The sequence below is a fragment of the Ahaetulla prasina genome, chromosome 5 (assembly GCF_028640845.1).
Source record: "Ahaetulla prasina isolate Xishuangbanna chromosome 5, ASM2864084v1, whole genome shotgun sequence".
Taxonomy (NCBI): domain Eukaryota; kingdom Metazoa; phylum Chordata; class Lepidosauria; order Squamata; family Colubridae; genus Ahaetulla; species Ahaetulla prasina.
The window spans coordinates 98,693,975-98,704,452 of NC_080543.1; the positions used below are offsets into that span (position 1 = coordinate 98,693,975).

The 10,478-nt window shown below is 43.8% G+C and overlaps 1 protein-coding gene across 1 annotated transcript; it reads left to right on the top strand.

Annotated features, from left to right (window-relative positions):
* Positions 1–882: 882 nt before the first annotated feature.
* LOC131200130 (uncharacterized protein K02A2.6-like) lies at positions 883–4,648 on the top strand (the record flags this gene model as incomplete). Its single annotated transcript, XM_058186539.1, has 1 exon — positions 883–4,648. A coding segment is annotated over exon 1 (3,504 nt), but the record flags the coding sequence as incomplete, so codon positions are not given.
* Between the last annotated feature and the right edge of the window lie 5,830 nt (positions 4,649–10,478).

The window sequence follows — 10,478 nt, forward strand, 5'->3', positions numbered from 1 at the left end:
GTTGCTTTTATGCTTAATATTTTTCTTACATCATCATTAGTTTATGTTTGGTGGTTTTTTTACCATTTTGGAGCATTCCAGCTTAGAGGTGTAATTGTGGAGTTCTCAAATTGAAATAAAAGAATGGCTATTCCCCAAAAGGAAAATAAAAATGATAATCATGCAGGACCAATCCAAACTTGCATTAGAAAATTAAAACATAAGAGGAAGATTGTAAAGTCTGGGTGTTATTTTAGCTTTTCCCCTCTTCTTTTACTTTACATTAAGAATCCTGGAATGAATAGTCACGTTAGGCTTACAGGGATTTATGTCTATGGAGATTCTCAGTTATCGAGGTCATAGTCGTCCCAAAGGTGCTTGTTCAATAGGCAACTGGATATCACTGGCTTATTTTCATCGAGAAGTTGGTGTTGTGCTTTCTGCATGATGTTTTCTGCTCTGTGTCTCTTCACTGTTGAATAAAGGCGCAGACTGTTGTTGAATATACAAATAGTCTGTGCTGCCTGCATCTCAGACTGAAGCACAAATGGTTCATGTAGTCTTCAATTTTTTTCTGGAAATCCGTTCACACTCCCCCACCATTCAAAGGGTGTTCATCCCAAAGTGCATAGCTAAATGTCTATGGAGAGTCTCAGTTATCCAGATCATGTTTGTCCCCCTCAGAAAAGCCCCTCTGGTACAGTAATTTATCTTTGTTAGGCACAATTGCAGTTTCATGCAATCAAAAGGAGGTTTGGATTAAATATCTGGATCTGGTAACTCTGAGTAAAAAGACACAAAAAATCATTTCTAATTTTATAACATACTTTTTGTTCAAATAGGGAACATCAGGGTTAGAAATGCATGAGCAAACTAATGAATTACTATAGATTAAGAATGTAATGTATTACTGTAAGTTTTGGCGGGAGTTTTAGGCGGGAAATATCTCGTCTTTGATTGGATGCAGCCTCAGGCTGAAGTGTATATAAGGAGAGGTTTTTCTCCAGAGTTTTGCTGGGTCACCCGTTATTAAAGAGCTGTTGTCACTAACCTGGTCTCCTGCCTCGTCAATACCCAAACTTAACATTGGCGACGAAGGTGGGATTTTGAGGCAGAGTACCAGAACAGAGCTGAACTCACTACGAGAATCAAACCCAGCAAGGTGATGGCGAATGCAGCGATGACCGGCTACGCGCCACCTGCTCCGTTTGACCCGGCCCAGGAGAAATGGGGAATCTATATGACCCGTTTCGAAAGTTTCCTGGAGGCAAACGAGCTACAGGGAGTCGCCGACAACCGCAAACGGGCTTACTTCCTAAGCCACTGTGGGTCCGCAGTCATCGCCGTCGCAGAAGCCCTGGCGGAGCCAACACCGCTACAATCCGTATCGTGGCAGACCCTTCAGACCCTCTTAAAGAATCACTTCGCACCAGCCCCGTCCAAATACGTTCGACGGTACGAGTTTGGGGAGCGCAGGCAACAAGAAAACGAGTCTATCAGCGACTACATGGCAGCCCTGAGACAAGCCTCCAAACATTGCGAGTACCGCGATCTGGACGAAGAGCTGCTGGAACAACTTATACGGGGGGTCAGAGACATCCGTTTGAGGAGACGGCTGCTAGCCAAGAGCAACCTGACATTGGCAAACGCTCTGGACGAAGCCAGGGCCCATGAGATGTCCACCCATGCAGCAGACACCTTACAAAAGCAAATCACGCCGATGGCGGGCGCAAAGCCGAGCCCAGTCCACCACGAAGAAACCTATCGTGAGTCAACCAGCGAAGAGGAGGAAGAAGTCCACTACACCGGAAAATCGACAAGGGAAGACCCGGAGGAATGCGGAAGTTGCGGGGGGCGACATCAGCGCCAAAGATGTAAGTTCAGGGACGCCATTTGCCGGCGGTGTGAGAGGAAGGGGCACCTGGCTCAAGTCTGCCGAGCACCCCAACCTTCCCGCCGAAAGTTCAAATCGGCCAATCAGAGCGGCTCTGAGTCAGAGTTGCAAACCCCACATTCCCGCCGAAATTTCAAACCAGCCAATCAGGGCGCAGGATCGGCAAGGCGAACCGCGATTGGCCGAGAAAGGAAGGGCGCGAAAGCAAACAGAATGACTATCACCATAGACCACGCAGCTACCCACGTCGAAGAAAAGATCTTCACGAACCCGAAAATTGAAGGTGTGCCTTGCCAACTGGAAGTAGACACAGGATCAGCAATCACAATTATGTCCTGGGACACTTTTGTGAAAGCCTTGCCGCACATCGCCAAGCGCAAGCTACAAAAACAACGGCTCCGGGTGCAAGATTACCAAGGCAATCGCATCCCTGTTCGAGGGACAACGACCGTCTGGGTAGAGTACGGGCAGCACAAGAAGACCCTGCCCATCACGTTAGTCGAGGGAACCTTGCCCAGCTTGCTGGGACTGGACTGGTTCCGGGCATTGGGCATGGGGGTGACTGGCATCCACCGGAACGGATGCGACCTGCAAAATGCCCTATTGGAGGAATTCGCAGAGGTATTCGAGGACCGCCTAGGCAAGTACAAGGGGACCCCTATCTCCTTCAATTTAGACCCCCAGGTAGCCCCCATTCGGATAAAGGCAAGGAGGGTTCCCTTTGCCCTCAAGCCAAAAATTGATAGGGAGATAGATAAATTGGTCAGTCAGGGGATACTGGTGCCAGTCGACCATGCTAAGTGGGAAACGCCAATCGTTACCCCCATAAAGCCAGACGGGTCAATCAGAATTTGTGCAGACTACAAGGCTACCCTGAACAAAGCCTTACAAAAAAGCGCCTACCCAGTTCCCGTGGTGCAACACTTGTTGCACTCACTAGGGCACGGACAAGTTTTTGCCAAATTAGATTTGGCACAAGCCTACCAACAACTGCCCGTGGACACCAGCACAGCTGAAGCCCAAACCATTGTAACGCACCGAGGTGCCTTTAAATGCACTCGGTTACAGTTCGGGGTGAGTGTAGCCCCTGGGCTATTCCAAAATTTGATGGAGCGACTCCTACAAGGGCTACCAGGAGTCGTGCCCTATTTCGATGACGTGTTAATATCGGGGGAAAACTTAAAAGAACTGGGAGAGCGGCTGAGGAAAGTTTTGGCCATTTTTCGGTCAGCCGGCCTGAAAGTTAAAGCAAAAAAATGCCAGATTGGGGTCGAGTCTGTTGAGTTTTTGGGCTATAGGATAGACAAGAAGGGAATTCACCCCACTGAGAGCAAAGTGAAAGCGATAAAGAGAGCCCCAGCACCCAAAAACAAGACAGAGCTTCAGGCTTTCCTGGGTCTGGTAAACTTTTATGCAGTATTTCTAAGAAACAAGGCAACCATTGCTGAACCGTTACACAAATTGCTAGGGAAAAACACTGTTTGGTCTTGGGGAAAGCCAGAGAGCAGGGCATTTGAGGCAGTCAAAGACTTGCTATCAAGCGAAAGCCTGTTAATCCAGTATAATAGCAGACTGCCTTTAGTATTGGTCTGTGATGCATCCCCCTATGGAGTAGGAGCTGTACTTAGCCACAGACTCCCAAACGGCACTGAAGCCCCTATAGCGTTTTATTCACGAACAATGTCCCCGGCTGAGAGGAATTACAGCCAGCTAGATAGGGAGGCTCTCGCAATAGTGTCAGGGGTGAAAAAATTTCACGAATACGTTTTTGGGCGAGATTTCGAAATTGTCACTGATCACAGACCGCTATTGGGGTTACTGGCTGGCGACCGCCCAACGCCAGTAGCACTTTCACCTAGACTGACCAGATGGACTATTTTTTTGGCCGCATACTCCTACAAGCTGCAGCATCGGCCTGGAAAGGAGCTGGGGCATGCGGACGCATTGAGCAGATGCCCATTGCCAGGGGAAATCGAGGACCCCACCCCGGGCACACCCGTTCTACTGATTGACTCTTTGGACTCGGGGCCAGTCACATCGCAGGAAGTGGCTCGGGCCTCCTACCGGGACGTTGTTTTAAGGACTGTAATAGGTTGGGTTCAAAGGGGATGGCCCGCTGCACCGGGCGAACGTTTTAAGGAGTTTGTGAGGAAAAAAGGGGAATTGTCCGTACAAGGGGGGTGCCTGCTCTGGGGGGATAGGGTGGTAGTCCCAGAGAAACTGAGGAAAAAAATTCTGGAACTCCTACATGATGGTCACCCAGGAGTTGTGAGGATGAAGGGTTTGGCTAGGAGCTATGTCTGGTGGCCCCTAATGGACAGGGAAATCAGTGACAGGGTTGGCCGATGCCAAGCGTGTCAGGAATCCAGACCACTACCACCTACGGCCCCAGTTTTGGAGTGGGAGAAACCCCAAGGCCCTTGGTCCCGCATACACATTGATTTTGCCGGCCCCTTCCACGGCCAAACATTTCTAATTGTGGTGGATGCATTCTCCAAATGGCTGGAGATCATCCTAATGAAATCCACAACCGCGGGAGCTGTCATCTCAGCACTAAAACACCTTTTCGCCACGCACGGGCTACCGGACACCCTTGTGTCCGATAACGGCCCACAGTTCACCGCAGCAGTATTTGAAGGGTACCTGGCTGAAGAGGGCATCCGACATGCCCTCTCAGCGCCGTTCCACCCTGCGTCGAACGGCCTTGCTGAACGATTTGTTCGGAGTGCGAAAGAAGCGCTATCACGAAGCGGCCCCGGCGATTGGCAGGCACAAATCGACGATTCTAACCGTCCAACACAGGACCCCTGTGTGGCCACCGCCGCAGCCCAGCCGAGCTATTAATGGGCGGAAGCTACGGTGCCCGCTAGACCGGCTACACCCGAACTACGTACAGGACGGGTTCAAAACAAAACCAGATAGAATCCGAGAGTTAAACATAGGAGACTCGGTGTGGGCACATAATTACAGCGACGGCCCAAAATGGAAGAGAGGGATAGTCATAGACAAAACGGGCCCCAAATCTTATATAGTGGAACTAGACGATGGCAGAGTCTGGAGGCGCCACATAGATCAATTAAGAAACAGATTGAGCGATAAGGCAGAATTAGGTGAGACCAGCCCTGACTATGATTTAATTAACCCCACAGCTGACTGGAGCCGAGAACAAACAGGAAGCGTAAGCAAAAAACCAAACAGAGACTTATCTGAGTCAGGCGAGGTCCAGCGACACCCTCCGGTCCCTCTAGAGGACAGCAGGTCCGAGCGGGCGAATAATCCAGGGCCGGATGGCCGGGAGGAGGAGCTCAGAGGAACGAAAAGTCCCTCTGGCAGGCTCGACTCAACTCCAGAAAGTGAACTGCGCAGGTCCGGGAGAGTCAGGAGACGCCCCACGTACCTGCAGGACTACGTAGAGAAATAATATGCAAATATTGGCAAAGTGCCTTCTGGGAGGGAAGGAGTGTAATGTATTACTGTAAGTTTTGGCGGGAGTTTTAGGCGGGAAATATCTCGTCTTTGATTGGATGCAGCCTCAGGCTGAAGTGTATATAAGGAGAGGTTTTTCTCCAGAGTTTTGCTGGGTCACCCGTTATTAAAGAGCTGTTGTCACTAACCTGGTCTCCTGCCTCGTCAATACCCAAACTTAACAAAGAAAGTATGTAGTATTTTTTAAAAATCACTTAGGAGGCAAAAAGGGAACAACACGAGAGTTGTCAGAGCTGTATATGATTACTTGGGTCTAGTACAGCTTCTTGGAGTTTACTGTTTGCTTTAGAAGGGAGCAGTTTCTTTTTTTCTCCTGAATGTTGAACTCCAAATACTGTTATCATCCAATCGATCTTGGCTGCTGTTCTTCAAAGTGCATTTTTCAGCTTTTGGAAACCAGTGAGCCTGCTAACAGATTTGGCCTGGCCTACTAGGTTAAACCGATATCCCTGCATTTCTAAAAGCATTACAAGAAAAACTGCTTGAAAGCACAGTTGTCTAAGTGGTGGACAGTTTTTACTTGCACTTTGGTATGCTGCCTGGAATTCTTTCAACATACATTCAACATTAAGACTTAATAAACAAATAAATAAGCAAACTTGAACTTTCAGGTTGGCCAGCACACACACTTAAATCTCAATGTGGCTCATTCAAAATAAAACAAGCTTTTTTGAACACTGAAGATGTTCGGTGCCAGTTATTTCTTCACTGAAGGCAAAACTAGGTACTTCAAAGGCTGACAGATTTCCTTTGGGTTTTTTATCTGTATTATTTTCAAGATAAGTAAAAAAACATAATTATTCCATTTGCATTTGAGATTCATGTTGGAGGCCTGCATTATTTTTTCATGCTTTTGATTGATATTTTTTAGTATTGCTATTTCAATGTTAACTTTCAAAGACTGTGAATTTTAAGATATTGATGCCAAGAATATATTAAAAAATAGTCCATGTTTGGAAGCTTATTTTTGCTAGTAGGGAAAGTTATGGCACAAATTACAGGTTTGTCTTATTTGCACATCCATTTGAATCTAAATTCCCAGTAGTCTCACAAAGGAATCCAAACCTTCACTCTTCTTACATTCTAAATATCTGATTAAGAAAAGACATTCCTAAGATATTACTCCCGGGAATCCAATAAAGCAATTCCTAAATGAATAATTAAGAGATGAATTAATTTTGGTAATGATTCAAATTCAAAGGATATAAATGGAAGAGAACTGCGTCACCATGTGGGCCACAAGCAAAATAATTGGTTCACTTTAACTTTCAGACCACTGTGTTGAAGTCAACGGTATGGTAATTGCTTCGAAATCCCATCTCAAGATACACCTCCTCCTCTTACCTTTGGGACTGACATTTGATTAATTAATGAATCAAAAGCAATTCCCCAAACTCTTTTGTCCATCAGGTTCTTGGTTGTTACTGAATCCTATACCTTCCTCATTATTTGTAAACTAATAGTTGGATCAGTTCCTTTGCATAGTTTCAGTATTGTGTGACAATATTGATAGCATTTATACTGCCTTCAATTCATTTCTTATGCAGCTCTTAACAATACAGGCAATCCTCAAGTTAGAACCACAATTGAGCCCCAAATTTCTGTTGTGAAGTGAAACACTTAAGAGAGTTTGCCCCATTTTACAACTTTTCTTGCCACAGTTGTTGCACAGTTAAGTGAATCACTGTGGTTGTTAAGTCAGTTACACAGCTGTTAAGTGACTCTGGCTTCCCCATTGACTTTGCTTGTGAGAAGGTTTCAAAAGGAGATCACATGCCCCCGGGACACTGCCACCAACATAAATATGAGTCAATTGCCAAGCGTCTGAATTTTTATCATGTGACCACGGGATGCTGCAATGGTCATAAATGTGAAAAACGCTCATAAGCCACTTTTTTTCAGTGCTATTGTAACTTTGAACAGTCATTAAATATTAAACCTTACAAATATATGACATCTATAGAATCAGTATGGATTATTGGTTCATATAGGTCTGAAAACACTTGCATAGTCATCATTTGGTGACTAAAGTAACAACTTGGATATTTAAAAAGGGACTTGTTAGATAACCATGGAAGCATTTTCATTTGACCTCTAAAATATCATATCAAACATAGTTGAAACAAATATGAATGTGTGTGTGTGGACAAGAGTGCCACCCTCTTATAATGGATTAAAACCATTAAGTGAATTACTTAGAGATAATCAGGCTTTACATAAAGTAAAGGGCCACGGTGTGGTTCAGGCTGTAAGAAGCCTGTTATTAAAACACAGCTGCCTGCAATTACTGCAGGTTCTAGTCCCACCAGGCCCAAGGTTGACTCAGCCTTCCATCCTTTATAAGGTAGGTAAAATGAGGACCCAGACTGTTGCGGGAGGCAATAAGTTGACTTTGTAAATATACAAATAGAATGAGACTATTGCCTTACACACTGTAAGCCGCTTTGAGTCTTCGGAGAAGGGCGGGATATAAATGTAAACAAAAAAAAAACTTTTCCCAATAGCTTGCAAACCACATTGGATATTTGAATGGATGCTACCATGGACCTCTGTGTTGATTCCTTAAGAGTGGGCCTTGAGGCTCTTCATATTGACGTTAAGGAATTGTCTGCAAGACGTTGTCTGAGAATCCAAACTCATTCTTCACTCTGAAAATATTCCCCTCCTCTTTTGCCCTTGAAGTTACTCCACTGAAATGGAATAATTGGGTGTTTTACCAGTGGGTGCCTTCTCCTACTCTCTTGTTTCAGCCTCCCTGACAGCCAAAGCCTGGGGGTGTGTGGAATCAAGAGAAACATCAGCCTAGTATCCTTACATTCCCGCAAGCAGTCTAAACCCAACTCCTCTTGAATCCCATTGAGTCTTATCTAGCGCCAATTTAGTTGACTGGACTCTTATGTATGAGCAATACATCAGCTTAGCTGGTACTCAACGTATGGTGCTGATTTTTCACACCTGACACTTAATGTAACTTTTAGGAACCTGGCCATTCGTGAAATCTGATTTCCTCCAGATGGGACATCCCAAGTGTCTTCTTCATAGGCCCCTATCTTCAAGTACCTTTCACCATTCTCCTCTGAACTTCTGTTGTGACCTAGGCTATGATATGAAATCCATCATTGTTTCAAACAAACCAATGAAAACTGAGCTTTCTTTAAAAGGTAGAGGACAAGTATAGCTTTTTTCTGATAACTCAGGTATCCAATTAGAGACTGAAGAGTGTCTTGATAAGTCTTTTGAAGAAAGAAACTAAAATAAAAGTACAGAGCTGTTTTCATTTCCCTTTAACTATTTCTTTCTCTTGAAAATTGTAGTTGGTGTGACTTATTGCTAGTTTCTGCCAAGTCATTCCTTTGAAGCTTGCCACTATATTCCTTTTTTTCTTAATGCAATTGATCGTATCGGAATTTTAAAGATCTCGTTTTTTGAATATGCTTTTTCTGGCTGCTAATTATTATTTGACACATCTCTTTATTCTTTTTTTCTTTTCTGTATTAACTTTATTAAGAGTTTAAACAAGAAAGATAAAAACTAACAGAAACTAATATTTAAGATGAAAGAAAGAAAAAAATAAAGAACAAAGAACAAAGCCAGGAGTGTTCCAATTGAGTTCCAAATTTCTTTTACAGCAATTATAAGTATAAATGTAAATTGAACTCTTGCTCTATGATTACAACATAACTTTCATTTCTTCTGTAATCTATTTTTTTACTCATCATAACCATATATCATAATTTCATTTTTTGTCTCATGCAAAAAATCCAAAAGGGGTTTCTAATCCACATTAAACTTAATTATTGTCTTTTGACACATCCCTTTATCCTTAACTCTTCCTTCTTGTATCTGTGAATGTTAGAACATGATACAATACTGGATTCCTCTCCAGAGATCCTTCAGGGAAGAATTACAGAAAACATAAAATACAGTAAATCTCAGGTAACCACCTTTCTTCTTGTTGCTGTTGTTGTTGTTGTTATTGTTATTCTCACAATAATAGTTCAAACTGGGTTTGGCATTTTTGTCTACCTATTGAGTCCTTACCAAGGACCCGGGATAGGCAAATCTGGATGTTTGATGGTGTTACAGATATCGTCGGAGAATGAAAGTTGTTCCAAGTAAAGCCACCTTCTGCAATTGACTGATAACAAATTTGTCAATGCCAATGAGGGTGTTCAAGTGGTGCTCCAGTCGTTTTGGGACTGCACCCAAGATGCCTATTACTATTGGTACTACCCTTGCTTGCCTTTGCAATAGTCGTTCTATTTCTATTTGTAGGTCTTTGTATTTTGTTATCTTTTCCAGTTCTTTCTCTTCTATTCTGCTGTCTCCAGGCACTGCCACATCCACTGTCCAGACTTTTTTGTCTTTCTTATCAACAACTGTTAAGTCCGAGGTGTTATGTGGCAGGTGCCTGTGTGTCTGGATTCTGAAGTCCCAAAGCAATTTAACTTCTTCATTTTCTATGTCTTTCTCTATTTTATGGTCCCACCAGTTCTTGCTTACAGGCAAATGATATTTCTTGCAGATCTTCCAATGCACCATTGCTGCTACTTTGTCATGCCACTGCTTATAGTCAGTGTGTACAATCTTCTTGCAGCAGCTTACCAGGTGGTCCTGTTTCTTCAGCTTCTGTGCATAGGTGGCACTTACTTCTGTTGCTGTCTTCTCAATTCTGGCTTTGTATGCATTTGTCCTTAAGGCTTGGTCTTGTGCAGCCAGAATTAATCCCTCGGTCTCTTTCTTTAACTTTCCTGCTCTTAGCCAGGAAAGGTCTTGTTATTATCTGATTTCTGTGCTATTTTTTTAATATCCTGGCCATGTAGTGCTTTGTCTTCCCATGCCTCCATTCTAGTTCTTCATTTGGTCTTTCTTGTAGACCAGTCTGGTCTCTTCAGTAGTCAATAAGGCTTCCTGGAATACTAATTTCATTGCATCTTCTTCATTGTCTTTCAGATATTTTTCCAATGCCCTTTTTCCTTCTCCTTTAACTATCTGATCAGGGGTGAAATCTAAAAATTTTCTCTACCGGTTCTGTGAGCATGGCTTAATTGGTGGGCTTGGCTTGGTGGTCAGATGACTGGGTGGGCGTGGCCAATAACGATAAATAAAAATAATAAAC